Consider the following 21,944-nt stretch of genomic DNA (forward strand, 5'->3'; position numbering starts at 1 on the left):
GAAAGATTTATCTTGCATGAAAGCTCTCTGGAATACCCTTGAAAATCAGTTTGGTTTTGTTTTGGAAAAAGAAGGATTAAGAGCAATCTGCATGCCTGGGACATCTCTAGAAATTTCTGCTGTGCAAGAGTAACAAAGGATTTGCTGCTGTAGCACTCGGACTAGGAGCCGTCTCTGCAGGTAACGTTGTGAAATACGAAGTCTACTGAGCTGTGCCAGGTAGAAATGCCTGATGTGTGTCGTAGTGAGAGACGATGCAGGTTTGAAAGGGAGTGATCTGCTGCAGCCTAAGGCTTAAATTTCCTTAACTGTCAACTTGATAAAGTTCTGTTTCCCCAGAAGAAAGGGCAGTTTTGGGGGAAGCTGGTTTGTTTGAGATATTTCAGGTGCAGCTGAGGTTGGTCTGTAATGCAGCTGGTTGCATGGTGTGGGTTCTGTTGGGGGGGCGAGAAGGGGGGGCACCTTTATTGGGTATAACAACAAAGGTTGTGATAGAGGTTGATTGGTTGTTTCGCAAATGTAAGATTAGTTACAAATTCAGTTATGATCTGACAGGGAGGGGAGGAAGAAAACGTTTACAGTAAAAACAGCTAGGTTGCTGGTCTGTGACTTGCTGTATTTGTTAAAGCTGTTCGGTGCTGAAACTGGTGTTCCACGGTATCAAAACAACAACGTTCTAGCACGTAATGCTGTTTTAAAGGAAATTATACCGAATGTGCATAGACAGGATCTTGAAGGAACCCTTTATGATCACTTAAAATACCCGTCTCTGTGATCCCTAGATGGAGGACGAGTCTTGCACAGCCTCGTGTGCCAGCACACACGAAATGTGGATCCGAGACGTCACCAGCTCGGTGACGCGACATCTCTCCGGCCGCGCTCCGCAGGGCCGTCGTCCTCACCCGCGGGCAGCCGGGACCCGGCAGCGCTCGGTCACCCGGCTGCTGGGGAGGGGGTGGCGGGCCGGGGGTGCCGGCGGAGCGCGGCCCCTCCGGGCCGCTTCGCGTTACTATGGCGACGGAGCCCGTTGCGGGGCGGGGCCTTGTGACGCGGCCGGCGGCGGCGGCGGGCCGGATCACGAGGAGGGTTTGAATCGCCCAATGGGGGAGCCGCGGACGGCGGCGGCGCGGCGGCGGCCCCGGAAGTGCGGTGGCGCCTCCTGCCCCTGGTGCAGCCTCCCGCCGCCCCCCTCGCCCCGGCTGCGGGGTCTCCATGGCAGCGGCAGCGCCTCCCGCCGCCTCCCCGCCGCCGCCGAAGACCTCCTGAGGCGGCAGCGGCTGCGGACCTCGCGCGGCCCTTCATGGTGAGGGGGTAGGGGCGCGCCGGGCCGTTTGAGGGGGGGGGGCCCGGCCGGGGAGGGCGGGGGTCCCCTCGGCGTGTGGCCGCGGGGCTGTCGGAGCCCCCGGGAATTATTCCTTCGGCGCCTTCCCCGCCGTGTCAGTAGCACCTCCTGTCTTGGGATGGTTCTTCCCGCTGCGAGGGAAAGCGGGAACTATCAGGCGACTTCAAATATAGGGCGGAAAGCGTACTGGGTGTCGGGGCAGGCGTGGGGACGGGCTGCTGGGAGGGGGGGGGGGTGTGTGCCACCCCTGGGGGTTTTCCAGCCCCGCCTGGGTAAAGCCCTGCTCTGACCTCAGAGCTGGTCCTGCTCTGACAGGAGGCTGACCCCAGACGAGGTCCTTGCCAGCCTGAGGTAGCCAGAGATTCTTTGAAAAGCCTCCAGAGACGGCAGGAGAGGTCACTTAAACTTCTGGAATAAACCTTGTTGCTGGCGAAAGCTGGGTGACAGCATCTGAGTTTCACCTGTGGTGATTCAAAAGCTCTGTCGAAGTTCTCAGTCAGTGCTGGAGCCGATGCACACGTTTAGTCCTGAGGAGAGTTTAAGCTCTCCTCAGGAAGGAGAGGGCTAAAACGCCCAGCGGTGTTTGGAGTTGTTCATAGCTAGAAGCTGGGGGACCCTTTTCCTTCAGAAAACTGTCGCTTCCTGTTCCTGATCAAGGGAAGTACGGCTGCATCTTCCCTTCTGTAATGTTCATAAATCTGACATGATATACGGGTGTGTTTTGTCTTAAACACATACTGCTTAAAAACAGATGCACTATTATTAGTTTTATTTAGAGTAGGTTATTACATGAACCTTGGCAAGCCAACAAATTAATCAATGAGCTATAACAAGTGATCTAAATTCTAGTCTAGCAGAAGTATTATACAAAATCCTGCTCTACTGCATCACAAGCAGCACTTTACTTGTAACACTTGTCGTTACATAGCAAATTGTGAAGGAGTGTTACCATAAGGTTAGCTAACTAAGCCTGATACACCACCACTTTGTCACTCCCCGATAGATATTAGTCCTTTGGAGATCCCTCCTCCCTCCCTCTCATTTCTTCCAGTCCCCCAAGAACCACCAGCCAAGAAGCTGCTCATGCTGTAGCTGACTCCCAGTTCTGTGTGTGCTACTGGTTAGGCAACCAGTACTCACGTATCTGCTGGGCAGGCAGTGACCACGTTGCAACACGAGTCTGTGTGGTGCTGGGATTCCTTCAGCATGAGTGCTAATTTGGACACATCTCTTCAGCCTGCAAAACTGTATAAACCTAGAACCTCAACATTTCAGTCAAGTTTTACAGAATTTGTTGATGATGGCAGAATTTAGGGAGGGTGTGGGGTTTGGGAGGGGATGTATAGGTACCCTGAAACTGTTCAGACCTTTTTTCCTTATGAAACTGGTTAAAAATTGCAGTTAGAATTTGCAGGTTTGTAACTTTGGGTAAACCCATCACGTGTGATTGTACAAAATGTTTTCCATTGTTTAAACCAACTTTCGTCACCAGTATGTAAGGAATTATAATCTCAGTCCTTCCCTCATCACATGTTTGTCAGAGGAAGCCAGGACACATCAACTTTTGTTGTTTGGGTTCATACATTTGATGTGTTTGAGCTTGCATGTTGCCTTAAATCAAAAGGAAGAGGATGTTCAGAAATTGGCACCTTTTCCTATTAGTGGTCCTTTTATTATTTCTGTATCAGGTGTCCCTCATCCATCAACAATGAAGTGACTTCAGTCTCTGCACAGAGCACACTGTCAAGAAGAGCTAAAAGCTTTAGAATAACTGTAAGTAATTTTACCTAGGCTGACAAAAACCTTTCTGCCAGAATCAGATAAGTGCTGCTGGTGGATTTTTGTAAGATTTGCAATTGCATTATACCATTACCTCAACTAAAGCATCAAGCTCAAAGGTGATGACTTTAACCTTGTGTCTCTAGGCTTTTCCACATTGTTTTAGGTATTGGTTAAGGTTATGCTTTTTTCTGAAGATTAAAGAAATGCCGTGATCCAAAAGCTTTTAAGCATTAGTTTAACTTCAAAAAGACACTTAAAATTAAGGACATATGAGTTTACAGGTTCAGGTTCTAGGATGGAAGGATCTGATGGTTTCCTGTTGATTTGTCTTAACTAAACTGTTAAATTAATGCTTCTCTTCTTGCCACTTCAAATTTCTCTTCATAATCAGATTATGTTAGTTACTGGAACCTTTGATTTGCTCACTTGCTCTAAGACTGTGAACTCCAATGACTCTTACAGACACCTGCTATCGGTCAACTGTATTTGGTCTTTAATAACCACATTAAAAGCAAAAAATACCAGAAGCAGAGAAATTACTTGTATTAATCCTAGCTTTACAGCAAAATAGTGTGCAATTCAAAATGGCAGGTGCTACTGAAAGAAACCTCCAATTTTAACCAAAGCTGGCCATTGTTGCTCTCTGGCATAGAGGGAAATGTTGTTATTTCCAGTTTCCTTATTCACAGGTTTCCTTTCATTGTATTGCCCTTTCCCGTTTGTGGGAGAAGAGCCATGAAGAACCGTTCCTCATCTCCCCCTTTGCACGTCCATGTGGATGAAAACACCCCTGTCCATGTCCATATTAAAAAGGGTCAGAAAACCACACCTGCAAAATGCCAGGTAGGAGTGTGTAGCTGGGTGTTTTTAAGGGCTACAAAGAGGAAGGTGAACGGTCCTAGAAGCACCACAAAATCTTCAAGGTCTGTTTTACCATTGTAGTAGAACTGTAAGACTTGAATTCGTATTCAATGGTGCATTTTCAGTAACATGTCTTCTGTGTTTAAGACAATTTAAGTATGATATAGAATATATAGTTACTTTTCATGTTCAAGTGTGTGATTGTGAGGAGTGTTGCTTCCAATGTGATGTGGTTTGGGGGAATTTTTTTTCCCTTTTGTTTCCTGGATTTGTGTCCTGAGAATGATTTTTCTTTGGCTTCATCACTATTTTTGTAGGAAGGGTTTGGGGAAAGGTAATATCTAGGTGTTTCAAATTCCATCTTGATTGTATTAAAATAAATGTTTTTAGATAAAAAAAGAGTCTGGATTCAAACCATCTTCTGGCATTACGCACCTTCTCAGTCCTCTGAGCTATGCAGCAAAGAGGATCTCTTCATAGCCTTATCCGCAGTAGGTAGAAGGCAATACTGAAGTTGAGTATCTAGCCATTTCATATCCTCTTTTGTAGTTGGATATTTATGTAAAGTTGTTCTCAAGAGGTGATGGAAGTTGCTAGCTCATTCTTCCTTATGTGCAAACATCCTGTTCTAAGTCCTGTATTAATTTTGTGTTTGTTGCTAATGGCAAATATCATAATGGGCTAGGGCCTGACAGTGAGATCAATGACTCCTATTAGTTAATTGCCTGTAGGGAATATTTAGAACATCTGATTTTTCTCTAAGGTTAGAACTGTGCAAAAGCACTCTAACTTTCCTTCAGTTAGAGCACCTCGAGTTCAACACAAGTAAATGTGGATTTATTAGTTGACTGCAAAGCAGGGAAAACATGTTAGGGGCTTTTCATAACCAAGCACACTGCACTGTTCTTTTTTCTCTGGTAGTGCTGTTGTCAAATGATATAGCTGCTCTTTTGTGCGTTGAATCTGGAATGGAGAAGGGATCTCCCAGGTTGTTCCTTCTTCATGTGAATGGGTTGTATTGCAGTATTTTTTGGTGTATCTCCATACAGAGGAGACTTCCTTTCCTCCCTCCCCGAACTCCCAGCCCTGGCCTACTGGGTAAGGCTCTCATCACATCACAAGTGCAGGTATCCCAGTGATATAACAGAGTTGCTATGTGATAGACAAGAATGTACTACACCTAGCCATACTGTCAACTGAACATGCAATAACCTTTTCTTCTGGCTGGTGTTAGCCTCCTCCGATGGCTGCTGGCTTGTCTTATCTGATGTATCATGTGAAACACTATGTGATATTTTTGTATTAATAAACTTTCATTTGGTTTTGCAGCACCAAAAATTGTAAATGGTTCTTTAAAAGTCTGTGATTTATTTTATTTTCTCTTTCTTTAGCAAAAGCACAAACAGAAAATGAAAGGGGATACCATGAGCACATGCCGAGCTGTGCGGGTGAAAACTAAGGCCCCCTGGATGCCCCCAGGCAAAACATCTGTCCGGGAGTCCACCTGCAAATGGGAGGTATGATTGATTTTTCTCTTTAAAACAAACTTTCAAGTTTATCTGAGGTTGAAGAGAGCAGTTGTGTAGTGAGGGAGCTAGGCTGATCTGAAAGAAGGCTACTATCACCTACCATCCATTTTAAGTGTCTTCTATAAATCTTTTTCACCTTTTAATATAGAAAAATTGGAAATTAATTAGCAGCCTATGGCCATGTCATGCCTTTCTGCCTCTAGAAGCCAGACAAATTTTTTTGTTTATTGTAGTTTTATTAGTCCCCTTCAAGATCTCATCTGGAGGCACAGCAAGTGGCTGCTGTTCTTAGTCTCTTCCAAAGCATGGAGCATTTGTGTAGTATTGCATAATATTTTCTTTCTCATGGGTTGATAGTTTTGCCATTTGTATTCCTGGCTCTTCCTAGATAAGAATTTGATTTTTCATTATTTTTTCTTCTTTTTCCATTCTAGTCTTTCTGCATTCTTGACCTTTCCCCGATGGAAATGAAAGAGCTGTTTACAAATGTCTTTTTTCCTTACTAGCCCTATTGCAGTGATGTGACCTGGTCTCTGTTTGTGGCAGAGTTAGGGTTAGAATACTGTTGATAACTTTATACTAAAAAAAATTATGCTCTTCATTGCTTTTCTACTAGGGACCAACTCACCGCCTAGAAATTACACCTCCAGATTCAGAAAAAATGCTGTCAGTATTGCGCCTGAGTGACCTCTCTACAGATGAGGAGGATGCAGTTTACTGCAAAATGAACGAATATGAAAAGAAGATAGATAGCCTGATGAATGTGGTGGGAACACTGAAGAATGAGGTGAGGAGATAGTGTAAAGTTACCTGCTTACTCAGGCTTTGTAGCTGATTGGTTGGCGCTGGAGACTGGAGTCAAGTCTTGTTGCAATGGAAGATTACCCAGGCCTTTGATTATTTTTATTTTTTTTTTTTTCCTTCTTTCTTAAGCAAGCTAACCAGTCTGAGTTGTTTAGAAGAGCTGAACTATCCTAGGGAGAAATTTACTAAGCCCTACTATGAAACATTCTAAAATATTATTCATTTAATAAGGTATTGCTGTGCTTCAGTTTCAAATAATGTCTTTGCCCAAGCCCCAAATCTGAAAACTGGTCCTTCCAGAAGGTGAAAACTACAGTACGATGATGTTTTATTGTCAAAGAATCCACTTACTCATCAAGATTATTTCTTCTGACTCCATTTCAAAATGTGCAACCCAGTGATGTTGTGTTTTCCAGATAAATAGTCTCTTACATACTTGACATAATTTAAAAAGTGGGTAGGAGATGTTTCCAGATTTCATAAGATGCATTATCGTGGGGAAAAACTGCATTTTTAACTTTGAGTTAACACTGAGGGTAGCAAATCTTGTCGTCTTATTATTTTACTCAAATCTACATGATGTTCAAATCAGTGAATAAGAATAGGATTTGAGTCAAGTAGATTCTTCTGTTAAGTGTTTTCCGTTTTATTTATGCTACAAAATTTAATGGAATTACTTGCATGATTGTAAAACAAAAATCCGTTTTGATACTTTCAATAAGTTAATTTAATCTAAATGTTTGATGGTGTCACTTAAATAAATCCATGGTGTAAGATCACATTAATTTTGTTAGCTTTAATTCTGTATAAGCCAGGGAATCTCCAGTGACCTTTTTTTTCCTGCAAAAAGAAACAAGTCCTGTACAGTAGTTCAACCCCCCTCTACGTTCTCTCTTCTTGCATATCTTCAACTGTTTGTAGTGCTCTTAACTGCCACATGGGATGCACATGTCATTCATGAGGAGCAGTAGTCAACTTCTGAGCCCCATTCAGTTCTTGAGTAGTCTGTACACAACTCCAACCACACTACCAGAAGTGACACTGAGCTGTCACAGAATGACCTGGGTAATCCAAAATGGGTAGATGAAAACAAAAATGCCAGGGACTATTTAGGTTGGTTTCACCCAGTTCCCTGGATCTCACAAAGCCAGTGGAGCAATGGGAGGCATCTCCACCATGTGGACTGCTACCAGAGCTCCTTTCTTGCCATGTTTGAGGTCTGTCACATGTCTCGTGGTTGACGACAATTTTTGGTGTTTGACTTAGAGCCAGGACGCTTGTGTCTCCCAGTGTTTGTGGGATGGGAGGTATTTCCAGGCAATCAGTGAATTATGCCCTTCGTGCACAGGAACAGCCTGGAAGTATCTAGGAAAAAAAAAAAAATCACTTTAAAAGCACCTGGTTTGTCTTAAGTTCTATTTAAATATCTTCATCAGGCCAAGCTTCAGAAAAAGGAGGAACAGCAGCAAATGACAAAGCGTCTCCTTGAGGAGCAGAAAGAAGAACTGAATGAGGTCACACAAGAGCTGGTAGAAACAGAACATGAGAATACACTGCTCAGGCGCAATATTGAGCGCATAAAGGAAGAGAAAGATCTGACTGTGTAAGAAAGCTCCAGTTGTCCGTAGTTACTGCAAGTAGTGGTATTTACAGGGCACCTACCTCCTTTATTGCTAACATTATTTGAGGTTGTAGTTTGTACCCTGGGTTGCAGTGCTGCTGAAGATCTGATGTTCTTGGGTTTTTTTTCACCTTTTAGAAGGGGGACTTCAGATGGCAATAGCTGCAGAGAAGGGCTCTGGAATGATTATTGGAATGGAAAAAATACTGAGAGGAACCTGAGAGCGATTGGCTTGTGTGGCCTACTGGAGGGTCATTCTAGCTCTGCAGTTAATATCTTGAAGGCTAAGAGACACTGTTTGAATTGGGATGATATTGGTAGAACAACAAATGAATAAACATGGAGCTGAAAACTAGAGGAGAATTTTTGGCCTTTGTGAAAATCACACTGAGACAGGAGTGACAGCCCCTGAAAGGACTGAATCATGGTTTTTTTTCTTAGTGACCTGAAGGTCTCCAAGTCTAACACTTTTGTATCTGCTTTGTATCTAAAGAATTAGGGAAGTTTGTGTCTCCAGGGGGACACTAGTGTTTTAAGAGAGTTAGTTTTATTTTTTCCTTAAGATCACTTGGAAGTTAGTACTGGGTATTCCTTTTTCAGAAAACTTTGTGAATGCTTCTGAGATTAATAGCCCTGGCTAAAAACTTTGAGCAGTATATCTTGATGTGCTTTCCTATTTCATGTTCAGCCATTTGGAGTCTTATTTCTGGTGTGGCTTAAGTGCCCAGGAAAAGCACAGCATTGTGTTTTGGGTTTAAAATGTGTGCAGGCTTTTGTATAAGCCCAATTTGTCCCCCCTAAATTCCTGTTTCATAGCTGTGGTCCTAGCAAGCTTCTGGTTTCTACTTGCTTCTGTCTGAACAACTTCCACACTGGAAGAGGGTAAATCTTAAGTAGTGTTTGTTTAGAGCTTTTATCCTCTGATTTGAGGGTTTATATGAGTTTTAACCCAATCAACTGTATATCAATAGTGATTGGTACAGCTGTCAAAGCTTCAGGTTTCTCTGATGCCTTAATTCTCATTACAGGCTACAGAAAAAGTACTTGCAGCATGAGAAGGAGTGTTTGATGTCCAAGCTGAGTGAGGCAGAAAGGGATGGAGCAGCAGCAGCCAGGCAGATCCATGCCCTGAAAAATACAATTGGGAGACTCAACATTGTAGGTGTTGTACTTTTTTGTTCTTGCCTTTGCTATATTGGCCTGTTATATGGTTGTCTTACAAATGTAATATTACAGTTGCTGATCCAGAAAAATATATGGAAAAGTTGAGGTTTTTAATATGCTTAAGATGTTTGCTAGTTTTGTTTGGAAGTGGGGTATTTACTTGCAGCATCCAGTCACCTTCTGCACATGTGGTGCTGACTATTTCACTGCTTATGCTTGTATCAGCTTCATACATTAATTCCAGGTGAACGATTCCTCTCTTATTTTTTGTTGTTGTTGTTTTGTTTTTCCTCTAGGAGAAACACATGAGCAGCTCAGACATTAACACACTGACAAGACAAAAAGAGCTTCTGCTCCAGAAATTGAGTACCTTTGAAGAAACCAACCGGACACTACGAGAACTTCTCAGAGAGCAGCAAAACCGGGAGGTGAGCAGTGCTGTGTGCTTGAACACAGGAGGCTATGTTGTCTTGTGGACTGAAGTGGAGTTTGAGAGCTTTTAACTGCTCTTTTTTTTTTTTTTCCAACCCTTCTGTTGACCCGGTGTCATAAAGAGTGGTTAGATTTTTTTTATCCCTGTCTACGTCACAGAGTAAGACTGACTTTTCTGCTCTGACGATGTTACAGCACTTAAGTCTTTGACTCTATTAAAAGGTATAGGCACTACTGTGTTGCCAGCGTTTTCTCATCTGGATACAGCTGTATCTGCTGATCATGCTAGTCTGAAATGTTAGTGCTACAGTTGCATCGGCTGAAGTCTGAGGACTAGATGAGGCCTTAGCTAATGGGAGCCTAAGGATGTTCAGAGCTTTATTTTTGTAGGCTGTAAGAGCAATAACAGAGAAATTGTAAACAGTTCTGTACTGCTTGTACAGAACAATTCTATACTGCTTGTAAGAGCAATAGAGAAATGAAATTGCTATTCCTCCTGTAGTTTATATTCCATTTGAACAAAAGCAGGCTGATGGTAACAGTTCTTTCAGCCACCAGTGAGACTGAATAAAAGGACTGAGTTCTTCCACAGGACTTTCCCCGAGTAGCGGGAGAGTTCAGAAAGATCTTAAATTGCCATCATGCTTTTTATTATAATCTTTGACTGAGAAGTGGGAAAGCTTTCTGAGATGGGTGATATGTGAAATATTTAGCAAATTTGATGCTTCTGGGTATCTTCTGAGAATTGCTGCTGCAACTGTGAGGAAATGGTTGATTTGCCCAGCTCCATTTAAAGAATCTGTATAAAATTGACTTTTTAGTTAACAATTTTTCTTACATATTTCTTTTGTAGAAGGATGCTCAGAAGATACTGGAGCGGCAGGGAGCGCTGCTGAAAAGGCTGGCTGACTCAGATGCAGAGAAAGTGGTAAGCAAACCACAATCTCTCTTTTTCTTTTTTTTCTTTTTTTTTTTTTTTGAAATGATAAAGCAGAAAGATCTAAAATGACAAGCTCTTCTTTGTCTTGTATTCAGCTGTCAAGTCTTACACTAGTGCCTTTTAGACCAATAAAAAATACTTTGGCTTTTGTGGTAATCAGAGCCACTACATTGCTCCTCTGGTTAATAACCTACATTTCAAAGTGGATAGATTTTCATAGCCTTTGAAATACGGGAGCTTAGAATGGGGATAGCACAACTGAGACCTACATATAAAAGCACCGTTAGGATTTACAGGTCTCAGCTATAACGGAGAACTTAAGCCTGTTCTTATGTTTAAGCACAAATGATTCTGCTTACCTTTTCTTATGGTACTGAACGTACAAAGCAAAAATTGTACTACTTGTTTCTTTAAAAAGAAAACTCTGAGGGTGGGAGAGAAAAAATATCTACTGCCAAAATATGCCTGATGGTCAGGATGGTCGGTATAGAATTCTTCAGTCTGGAAATCATCTTACTGTTTATGTATGTTTATCATGTTATCCTTAGAGATAGAAAAGCATGAAGAGGGTAAGCTTTCTGTGTCTGCTTCTGTCTCTGAATGAGCGAGTGACCTGGTGCCAGTTTTTGTTTGTTTCCTTATCTGTAAACTGAAAAAAGAGTTCTTACGTTGCCACAAGTTACAAAACTTGCTGTGAGACATAGGTAATGCCCTTTTTTGTCTGTGGAGTATATATTCCTGTCAGATGCTCATTGTTGACTGGGTATCTTATGCCCTGTTACACAAATGTATGTGCGTCCCTTTTGCTTTCTGCTTGAGGAGAATGCAGCCTGTTTTTTCTAGCACTGAGGTTGCTGTTGCTGCGGATACCAGACAGTGCGCTGTGCATCAGAGGGTCTCGGGAGGGAGGCAGTTACACCTCTTTCCCTCCAGCTGCCAACCTAAATGTTTGTTACTTAACATCTGAGTGGTGTTTGTTTTCCCAGCAACTTCAGATGAGGCTTCAGGAGAAAGAAAAAGAAGTGGACAATCTTACCATTCAGATACAGGCAGAAAAGGTAGTTCCCTTTTTCTGTGTTCTTCTCCTGCTCCACCTTCCAGTTCTTCCAGTAGTCCAAAATATGGGTTTGTATTTGTAGACGGTTACTTTTTAAGGGATGAGATGACTGTCTTGCTTATAAAACTAGACAGACAGCTACCAATTCCCACACACTTGTGGATTCCGTGTTCTGCTAATAAGACACCCTTCACAAGGATGAATAGGTAGTATTCTCTTTGCTTGGGCCGAATTGCCTTTCTGTTTAAGGTTCTGTTGGTTCCTGATGTCAAATTCCAGTCTGTTTCTCTGTTCAGGAAGTAAAAGGGGAATGTAGGGGAAGAGATCAGATATGAAGGGTGTTATGCCCTAGAACAAATCTTTCAGGCCGGTCATTCACATGTGATGTAAAATAAATGGCTACTCATTTGTTCCCCATTTTGTTGGAGTAGAACATCTGTGAGGGTCCATCTGAGGAAAGTGGAGGTAGCTGGAGATCATTCAGTGAAGAAATCTGAGACTGCTACATATTATAAAGTGTTCCTTCTATTAGCTTGTTGAGGAAAAAGGTGTGCGTCTTGTTGCTTCTTATTTAGGACCAGGCAAAGACGGCATGCGAACTCTCCAAATCTATGGAGGCCGTGAGAGGCCATTTACAAGCGCAGTTGCGAAACAAAGAAGCTGAGAACAACCGTCTGTCTATACAGATACGGGTATGTTTTCAGTGGTCCCTGGGGATTGTCTCTTCATTTATTCTCATGAACTGTATTGACTGACAGGGGAAGTAGCACTCACCAGCTATTCTTCTGCTGTGTCTGGTAGACTGAAATATTGGCTGGTGATGTTTATGCCACTAACACACAGCATACTTTTCAAATGAAGTAAGAAGAGGAAAATCTCTTCACTTTTGATGCATGAGGCAAAATCATAGCCTATGTGCATTAATTAGATATTTTTTTTCCTAAGTTAATTATTACATAATTATTTAAAAGATGGCTTTAATTTAGTCAAGCATCAAGACAGATTGTAAACTATTTAGTTTGCTTTCTGGGAAGAATGCTGTGCCATGATTTCCTGTATTTGATCACACTCATGCATGCTTTCTACAGTATTAATGAGGAGGAGAAAGTTCCCCTGGTTTATCTTGTTCAAAGTCTTATGTTTAACATATCTATTGATGTTGTGATGAACATATGTATGTTAATGGTTTAGAAGAGCTTTAATTCTGTTAAGCTATATAGCTGCATAAAGCAACGTTATTATATGTGAGCATTTCAATTAATAAAGAGAATGTTCTCAGGTAGATCAAAAGACTGGTAGACCAGTATTTATCTTGGTCAGGAGAGGAAATCAGTGTTTTAGAGAGCAGCTTATGAAAGAAGAAAGGAAGACTTGGAAGGAAAGGAAGACATGTCATGCTGACATGCCTGTCAGCATTACAACGAGATTGTGTAGGTGAAATGTGATTGCAAGTACCTCCAGGCTGGAGGTTGGGGTTTATCCTAGCTCTCTCCACTGTTTCTAGGAAATTAGTTGCTGCTTTGGGTATGCAGGTATAAGGACATTATTCTGTGTGGTGTGTTTTCTCCCCCCACTGCAGAATTTGGAGCGCAGTGAAGCTCAGCATAAGGCAGAGGTGGAACATATCATGCAACAACTGAAAGAACTAAGGCAGAAGGCAGACCGTGATAAAGAGGCCCTGAAGAAAGCCATCCATGCACAGAAAGAGCGGGCAGAGCGAAGTGAAGAGTATGCAGAGCAATTAGCTGTCCAGCTAGCAGAAAAGGTACCTGATAATACAGGAAGAGAGACCTCATTTCAGATCATGCATCTAAATCTTTCACTTCTGATAGCAGCCCTGGGGAGAGTCTCTGCTTTCAACTAATGAGATTTATTTCTGTCTTGATGCTTTGGCCCATTTATGCTAAGTTTAGAACAAATCCAGTTTTCTCAGCTGTCACTATATTCACTGCATGTCCTTAACTTAGGACATACAATAATTTAGAACACACTAAACTAGCAGATCTGGTTTTTTGCCTGGTTCTTTAGAACCATCTGAGGGTTGACAAAAGCCGATAAAATAAAGCGTCGTGGTTTTGGCTGAAAATTCTGAATAGAGTTGGCTGCTAATCGAGAAACTAGTCAGAGCAGAAAAGTACAAAGACTTAGAGTTGTACTGGAATTTCCTGTTGAAAAACGACTGAAGGATATCAGGAAAAAGTAGAAAAGTTAGGACTAAAACAAATCAGAAGAGAACATGGATTTCACGCTACTTGATTGTTTTTTTTTCCTCTGCTGTTTTTAGAATTCCAGGGACCAGAGGCACTAGTAGAATCTTAGCCATGCTTTGTATTTATGATAGTTCATCTGCCTTCAAAGAGGATGCTTCTTTCACTGCTGTTATGTCTGTTGGCTGACAGTAGTGTTGGAGAACACCTCTCTGAAGGATCAGAAAGAATAAAAATAAATACTTGTCCTCAATATTTTAAAAGTCTTAGTGAAGTCTCTGCATGCATCATGCTTACCCATATCAGCATCTCTGCATATTGTCTGCATATCCCATGTCCAGTGACGTTTTTTTCACCCTTGTTCTTTTCCTCATTAATTTCTTTTGTTTGATAGGACAGTTATGTTGCTGAGGCACTGTCTACTCTGGAGTCCTGGAGGAGTCGCTACAACAAAGTAGTAAAGGACAAGAGTGACCTTGAACTGGAAATTGTTACACTGAACAGGTTAAAATAAAATTAGTGTGGAGAAACAAGCATGAATGGGGATGAGTTCTAAGTTCAAGGATAATTTAATTGAATTTAATTTAATAATTTCATTAAATTGAATAATTTAATTGGATTGCCTGTAAATATCGAAGCAAAACCAGCACTGCTTAAGGGCTAGAGCTGAATTTAGAGAGAGAGAGATGTGGCTTCTGCTGCTGACTTGCCACAGCAAAGGCAGGCTTTTTAAGGGTTTGCTGACCCTTAAAGCTCTGTTCCTTTGCCATTTTGTAATGCTTTGAAAGAATTAAGGTTATCTCTCTTTTGAGGTCTGTTTGAGATGCTTGAATGGAAGGCATTAGAAGAGATAGGCAGTATAGTTTGTGCCAATTTTCTTGTGAAGGTAAATAAATGTGTTGGTATCACTGCAGTACCGTTGTTGCTGCAGGAGAATATAGGTAGGTACGAGACAAGAGGGAGGTACCTCTATCCTGTGTATCTTGGAGGCAATGTATCTGGGCTCCAGGGGGACAACTGAAGTTAATTTCCAGCAGGTTAAGAAGATTGAGGTGGTAGAACAGTGTAACAGATAGGTGTGCATATGTGACTGGAGAAGGAAGATGAAAAGATAGGGAAAAGCCATGTTTCCGAAGCTAATTTTCAAGGGTTAGGAGTCTTATTCTTTCTTGTCACTTAAGGATTAATTTTCTTTCTGTATGGCAGCCGTGTTGCAGACTTGCTGGAACAACAGACAACCCTGGAGGACAAGATGCGGGAGGACAGAGAAGCTTTGGTGGATAAATTACATCGACAGACTACAGAGACCACTTCTTTCAAAATGGAGAATGAAAGGCTAAAGGTCAGTTATTCTAGGGGTTTGAAGGTGAAATGCTAGGGAAAAAAAAGGAGAAATTATAACAAGTTGCTTGACCTCTGAGGACAGAGTTGAATCGCACCCATTGCTGCCATTTATTTTCAAACCAGTTTTACCATAACCTGAGTATGACAGGGCAAGTATGCTGGGAAGAGACATAAAAGAAAGAAAGTGAACATTCTGAGATGACTGGGTTTCTTCCACATTTTGGCTAGGAGTATCTCCAATCCAAATACTGTTTCTTCCAGCTGGGATCTTACATCTTGTCCTTACATCTTCATGCTGCTGGCCGGAGAACAAACAACAGTAGCTCATGCAGAGAGAATGGTAATCTCCAGAATAAAAAAAATGACTGGCATTTTTCTCCTGTCAGCTCTTATCACTGTGATCTTGTAGGTGACCTACATTATTTTCTTCTTGGAAAGCTAGGCATTGATCCAAATAAGGAGTGGCCCTAATCCAAGTAGCACAGCTCATTCAGGCAAATGGAAAGACTGCACATCCATCCAAACCTCTGTGCCCTGCTGATGTAAATTTGGTAATCCACTGAAGTCTGGAAAGTTTTACCAACTTACACTGACAAAAGTATTTTTTTCTTAGTCTAGACAATGTTAGACAGCAAGCGTGGCAGTTACTTCCAAGTGCTCAATGGAAGATGTTTTCTTTTTTAGGCTAGTGTGGTCCCAATGGAGGAAAAGCTGAACCAAGCGCAGATGGAAGTGCAGCAGCTCAAGAGCTCTGTCAGGAACTACGAAGGGTTGATTGAAACCTACAAGTCACAGGTAGGCATCTTATCAAAACCTTCAGCCCTTGCACAAACATGTTTTCTCCCTTCACTGTTGTGGCTTATTCTGTAATGCCTTAACCCTTTGTTTGCTCTTGGAGGATGTTGCAGTTTCATATGGTTTTGGTCCTTTTGTCTCTATTAGCCTGATTTTTACTCAAATGGTAGCATCCAGACTGCCATGTGCTGTATGCCAAAGTGCGGAAGACTTGCTTTCCTCACTATGTGCTGATAACTTGGTCATTAGGAAGAACTGACTCCCACAGCAGAGATCTTGATTAATGGAAAACAAAAGACTGGTTTTAATTACTTCACTTTTCCCTGCTCCTTTTCAAAAAGTAAAGGGAAATAGTGAGATGCTTTCTTCTGACTTTTAGTGTGCCAAGTACTGTTCCTTGGCTGCTTTTTGGGGGGGAGAATTTTGCATATTGTGGTAGTAGGAAGACAAGGCAAAAGGGGAGAACGTTTGGTGGAAAGCCCAAATTATCCAGGTGGCAGAAGCAGAAAGTGAACTTCCAAATATAGTTCTGGGGTGGTGGTTAGTGTGGCAGGAAACTTGTTCCTGATCCTTGAGCAGTTTTAGTTGCTCCAAAGCATTGCACATTTGTTGAAAACTACATATAGCAGATAAAGTATGTGGGGTTTTTTTGAATGTCCAGGTGTTGAAGACCCGAATAGAAGCAGACGATGTGGCAGCAAAACTGGAGAAGTGTGATAAAGAGAACAAGACACTAAAGGATGAAATGAACAGGGAGATTGAACTGGTAACTATTCCTCTAAAGACTGATATGTTGTAAACATTCATGGATCTTAATGTTCTGAATGTAGTGAAAAATGGCTGTGAATAGGAAATAAAAAGCTTATCTGAGTTTGCCTTTTCCAATAGTTTTTCTCAGGACTTGTTCCTTCTGCAAAATTTATTGAATATTTAGCAGCTTCTTTTTTACTATATGGCGTTTTTCAGGTGTTTAAATTGCTTAGTGTGTCCTTTGCTGCAGAAATAGTGGTTTAGAACAGTGGACTATGCAGGTTACACCACTGTCTGATGTGGAACAGCTGTCCTCAAAAAAGAGCTTGTACTTCTAGTAAAATTGAAGCCCAGGTTCCAAAATACTTGTTCTTTCTCCATCCATAGGGAATGCCAAATCTTAAGAGAAAGCCTTTTGGAGTAGAAGACCTTAGGCTTTGAACTCCAACACTGGCCAAATATCCACACAGTGTCATCACGGTTGCAGACTAACAAAGCTTCACTGAAGTTGAGAAATTTTTTAGCCTTGATCTTACGAACATTTGAAAGTTCCTCATGTTCTCTTCTTTGACTGTAGGCACGTAAGCAGTTCCAGAGCCAGCTTGCTGAACTGGAAAAGCTGCCCGAGATACTAAAGATCACAGAGACACAGCTAGCAGAATGTCAGGACCAGCTTCAGAGTTATGAGAAGAAGAACGTGGACCTGTCTGTCATGATTGCAGATCTTCGTCAGCGGGTAAGGGACTGGCAGAAAGTACCTGCAGCACTGCAATCCGCAAGTCTGAGACCAAGATGAATTTCTAATCACAGGAAGGTTCAAACTTCGTCTCTGTTCTCGTCTCTTTTTGAAAAGATTAAACGTGCACTGCAAAATAAAGGTGTGTGCTATGTCTTTGTGCAAGAAGTTAGCGGCGTAGCTGGTAGCATTCCTTACTGTTTGAAAAGTTTCTCATCCCTCAGTGCAGAACCTTATTGGGACTTGAATAGCAGCAGTGACAACGCTTGCTAATGCCAACACTCACTTCTATTACTTTCATCATCTTGTCAGCTTTCCCTCCTGTGGTTGTCTGCTGATAGTGCTGTCTCAACCTTGTTTTCTCACCCTCATTTCAGGTTGTTTACCCAGTCCCTGTTTTTTGTCCCCAGAAGGACTGCATAAGTATTGCAGGGCAATTACAGACAGGCATGACTTCTACAACCATGCCTCAAGAAGGAGCAAATGATCTCGCAGTCTGACTGCTTTACTCTGATTGGCTTGGAATTATAAACCTTCCTGGTATTTCAGACTCTAATGCCTTTGTGGGCTGCTGTCATGTATGTGGCTGCTTTTTAATGTGTGTGCTTTGCTGTGCTTACAGGTGGCTGCTCTGCATGCAAGCGTTTACAGACCTGGCTTTTCATTTGCAATACGGAAGAATTTCCTCATACCTTTCCAAACATTAACTGGAATCACCAGCAAAATAGATGTTTAGTGCTTTGCTTTTCTATCCACTGTTCCTTTTCTGGGGCTCTCCAGAAATTATGAATTGAGCATGTTTCCTTCTGGAGAGCTGCATACGTTTTAGGTGGTTGGTTGTGTGTGTGTAGTGACTACTCTGTAAAGTAATTACTTACTGTAATTTTTAGATTGAGCTCCAGGGGGACAAAATGGAGATGACAAGAGAGAGGTATCAGTCTGCCCAGGAGGAGAAAAAGCAGCTCACCTTGAAGGTGGAGGAGCTAGAAAGGTTAGAAATATTAGGCTTTCTTGCTCTCGTAACCTTCCATTTCCATCCTCTTCCCATTGTTTTTTCAGGGGATTGAAACAGCTTCAGTCTTGTTCCAGTCCCCCATGTGCCTCCAGGGTTCTGTGCATTTGTTTATCTGACAAGGATCTCTAATCAGTAGCAGTCCACTGGAGAGAGAGTTATATGTTTTTGCAGCACCTGTTATGAATGTTGTTAGAAAGGATGATGGCTTACATAGCAGATAAACCAGCTCCTTGTCCAATCTAGCCTGACAATTTTGAGGTTACTACATATTACAGTATTTTTACCCGTGTTTATAAATTCCTTTTAGTGACATTGTCGGGGAAAATGCAGGTATGTGCGTACTCTGTATGTCCTTCAGTCTTTGAGATTTTGATGTGAGAAATAGAGAAGTGTTTCTTGGGGCTCTCACCTTTCAAGGGGGAATAGAATCTATTCCCACACTAGTCAGGACCTGACAAAAAGGCAGACTGAGACACACTCCATTTAAAATGAATAGGTTTCCTTCCCTTATTGTCTTAACCTAGAAAACTAGAGACAACGAGTGCCCAGAACATAGAATTCCTTCAGGTCATAGCAAAACGTGAGGAGTCAATCCACCAGTGTCAGCTGCGGTTAGAGGAGAAGACCCGTGAATGTAGCTCCTTGGCACGTCAGTTGGAGATGGCCATTGAGGATGCCAAAAGACAAGTAAGTAATTTCTTCTGTTTGTGAATTTTCCCAAAACTACCTAGGCTGTAAAAGGGGAACAGCGAGAATGCTGGAAATACCTCCTCAGCCTATGACCAAATTCATGAAAATCATCATGTTCAGTGAAATACAAATAATAAAATGTGCTGGTACTGTTTGTCAGCACTTAAACCATTGAAAAACTGAACCCTGCGCTCCAGTTTGCAACAGAAGAGAGGAAAGCACAAGACTGAGCTGCTGCTTATGTATGAGAATGTGTCCAATTAAACTTGATAGGGCTTTTGTGGTCAATGGGATAGGGAAAAATCATTCTTCCATAGACAACCCTTTAATATAGTTGTTGTTCTGTTGTTACATGTAGGTGGAACAAACTCGAGAACGAGCAACGTCTAGAGAGAGGGCAGCCCAGTCCAAGATGTTGGATTTGGAGACCCAGCTGAGTAGGAATAAAACAGAGCTGAACCAATTGCGTCGGGGCAAAGACGATGTGAGTGACTTGCAAGGGATACTCTTGGTGTGCTGGTGGTGTCCTGGCAGCAACTGGAGTCCATAAACCAAGGTCCTATGGACATGCTGCAAAAATCATGCAGGGCGATGTCTGAATGTGACATGTTGTTATATGTGTCCACGACAGATGTGTGATATGACATGTCTGTTAAGTCACTAATTCAGGAATGTGGACTCTCATTTGCTTGTTACTTATAGCAATGATCTGAATGAACTTGCTCCAAACTTGCATGTACATGTACGAAAAGAATCAGACCTTTCTTCAAATGAGATTTGCACCAGATACCATGGGCAGATTTCAACTTCATTTACTGTGCTTGGTTATGTGAGAGAGAATGCAATTTCTCTTCTAGAGGAAAGGATTTCTTCTAGAAGAAAGAAGGGGAATCTTTCATGATGTCCTGTTTACCCTGCTTGTTTATTTGAGTTTTACTTGGAATTGGATTGGCACATGGATCAGGTCAAGTTGCTTTTCAGAAAAGAGCGTGTTTAATTCCCCATAACTATAGCTAATCAGTTTCAAAAGCCAAACTGATTAGCTGCATTGTCTCTTGTTTTTATCAATGGGTTGCTGAATGGAGTTGGTAATGAGCAGAACAAATTATAAATATCATAGCACCATCTATGGTAATGTCATCTACTGCTGTGCTAATTCTTGCTGTCCTCAGCACTTTTGGGGAACAGTTTAAGTTTAATGTGAGTAAAATGAATGTTACTGTCTTTCAGCCTGTGTTTTGTGCTTCTTTATGTAGGCAGAGCGCCGGTATGAAAGCCGCCTACAGGATTTAAAGGATCGGTTGGAGCAGTCAGAGAGCACCAACCGCAGCATGCAAAACTACGTCCAGTTCCTCAAGTCTTCCTATGCTAACGTTTTTGGAGAAAGTGCCTTGCTGGGCTCCCCCAGCCGCTCTCGTTCTTCTCCATGAGGACAATGCTCTCCTTGCACCTCTGGTTTTAAGCACAAAAGGAGCCCAATTTCAAAGCCATATTTTATTTAGAAAATAGGTTGGCATTTCAGGGTCGCTGTCAGGAGATGTTTTCCTCTTTTCCTTGCAGCATGAGATGATAAAATGATGGTGGCATATGTCCTAAGTGTAGGGTATCAGCAAAACCGGATTGATGCTGGAGGTCTGTGTTACACCATAAACTGTGCCCCAAAACCAGATAGTTTTGCGTATGATGGAAAAGGTCCTTTTCATCCTGTAAGGTCCTGATGGTTTCAGCTCTTAAAACCTTTCAGTAGTTTGTTCAGCATGTTAATGTTTATTAAGAGCTCTTTTCCTTTTCATGCTTCCTTTTTCATTCTGTTTCTGTGTTGGGGAGATCATGTGGGGTTTTTTGTTTGTGTGTTTTTTCGGGTTTTTTTTTTTTTTTTTTTAATAACTATTGAACACTGTATTGATACATTGGATGGTGGGAGAGGGTCCATCCACCAGAAGTGTGAAGCTGAAAATAACTTAAGTGCCTGGGCTCTACACTTACAAGAGATTATCTCCTGAACCACCACAGTGTTCGTAAACAGTTTTATACCAGAAATAATGATTTTTATTTTTTTTTACTTCATTCTTATATATTCCCTGATCCTCACCTTTTTTCCTCAGTGTGATGCTAATGTTGCTTTATTCCTCTCACCCTGATTTCCTGATCCTGAATATCCCCAGGACTGAGCCAAAACCATCTGAATTCAAAGGAAAGATTGTGGTTTAACCTCAGTGGCACTTCAGCTGGGGTCTTGGTGTGAATGCCACACAAGTTCAGGGTGTGCATGACATACTGACTTGGTCTTAAGCCAATTAAAGAGCAGCTATGGATGCTCAACTTCTTCATCAAACTTGCCTGCACCTTCTGGAAAATCGGGTGTTCAATGTGTTGAGTCCCTAAAACTCATGTGTGCTCTAGTGCCCTTTTCTTTCCAGTAAATGGTTCTTATGTGGGCAAAAATAAACATTGTTTTTATTTTCATCTCTTTTGTATCCTATTTATGTGCGATGTGGTCATTGGGCAGTATTTCTCAGAAAAGTTTTCTAAGTTAATTGTTTTTTGGGAGTTCTGCAATTGTGTGTGTGTGTGTGTGTGTTTAACACTTTAAAAATCCTAAAGGTGCTATGGTTAAACAAACAATAAACTGTACTTTAATTGGTTATGTCGAGGTTTCCTCTTTGTTGTGTTGCATCTAGGGTCTTCTAGCCCTTATTTTGGAAAAATGAACACATTCCCGGGGCTTTGTGCAGGCAACTACGCTCCAGCCCCTTTCCCTATCTCATGGATGGTGGCCTCTCCCTGCCCCTGCAACCCGGGACCAATGCTGCAGTGCTGGCTGGCCTCCAGCCCTCCCTCCCGGGGCCCCTCCACGAGAATACACAAAATAAGG

At 41.9% G+C, this 21,944-nt stretch overlaps 1 protein-coding gene across 7 annotated transcripts; it reads left to right on the plus strand.

Moving 5' to 3' along the window:
* The first annotated feature begins 97 nt into the window (after positions 1-97).
* Positions 98-21,714, plus strand: ODF2 (outer dense fiber of sperm tails 2). Of its 7 annotated transcripts, none has more exons than XM_029999365.2 (21): positions 98-180; positions 3,031-3,115; positions 3,814-3,967; positions 5,377-5,502; positions 6,131-6,301; positions 7,755-7,921; positions 8,968-9,097; positions 9,400-9,531; positions 10,389-10,463; positions 11,462-11,533; positions 12,108-12,224; positions 13,112-13,297; positions 14,134-14,243; positions 14,946-15,081; positions 15,768-15,878; positions 16,540-16,644; positions 17,206-17,364; positions 18,255-18,355; positions 18,904-19,066; positions 19,428-19,553; positions 20,326-21,714. In XM_029999365.2, the coding sequence occupies exons 3-21, from the start codon at positions 3,860-3,862 to the stop codon at positions 20,497-20,499; spliced, it is 2,469 nt and encodes an 822-aa protein (XP_029855225.1). In that variant the 5' UTR covers positions 98-180; positions 3,031-3,115; positions 3,814-3,859; the 3' UTR covers positions 20,500-21,714. The 7 variants fall into 7 exon arrangements, 5 of the variants coding, with proteins under 5 accessions (XP_029855225.1, XP_029855227.1, XP_029855228.1 ...); XM_029999364.2 differs by lacking the exon at positions 98-180 and adding an exon at positions 1,286-1,303; XM_029999368.2 differs by lacking the exons at positions 98-180; positions 3,814-3,967 and adding an exon at positions 1,074-1,303.
* Positions 21,715-21,944: the final 230 nt, after the last annotated feature.

The sequence above is a fragment of the Aquila chrysaetos genome, chromosome 24 (assembly GCF_900496995.4).
Source record: "Aquila chrysaetos chrysaetos chromosome 24, bAquChr1.4, whole genome shotgun sequence".
NCBI lineage: Eukaryota > Metazoa > Chordata > Aves > Accipitriformes > Accipitridae > Aquila > Aquila chrysaetos.

Bases quoted from the DNA above. Each gene is read 5' to 3' on its own strand.
- ODF2 (XM_029999368.2), top strand. From the start codon at position 1,101: ATGGGGGAGCCGCGGACGGCGGCGGCGCGGCGGCGGCCCCGGAAGTGC. The intron at 12,225-13,111 runs GTATGTTTTCAG...CCCCCACTGCAG, and splicing joins GTCTGTCTATACAGATACGG to AATTTGGAGCGCAGTGAAGC. The intron at 16,645-17,205 runs GTAACTATTCCT...CTTTGACTGTAG, and splicing joins TGAACAGGGAGATTGAACTG to GCACGTAAGCAGTTCCAGAG.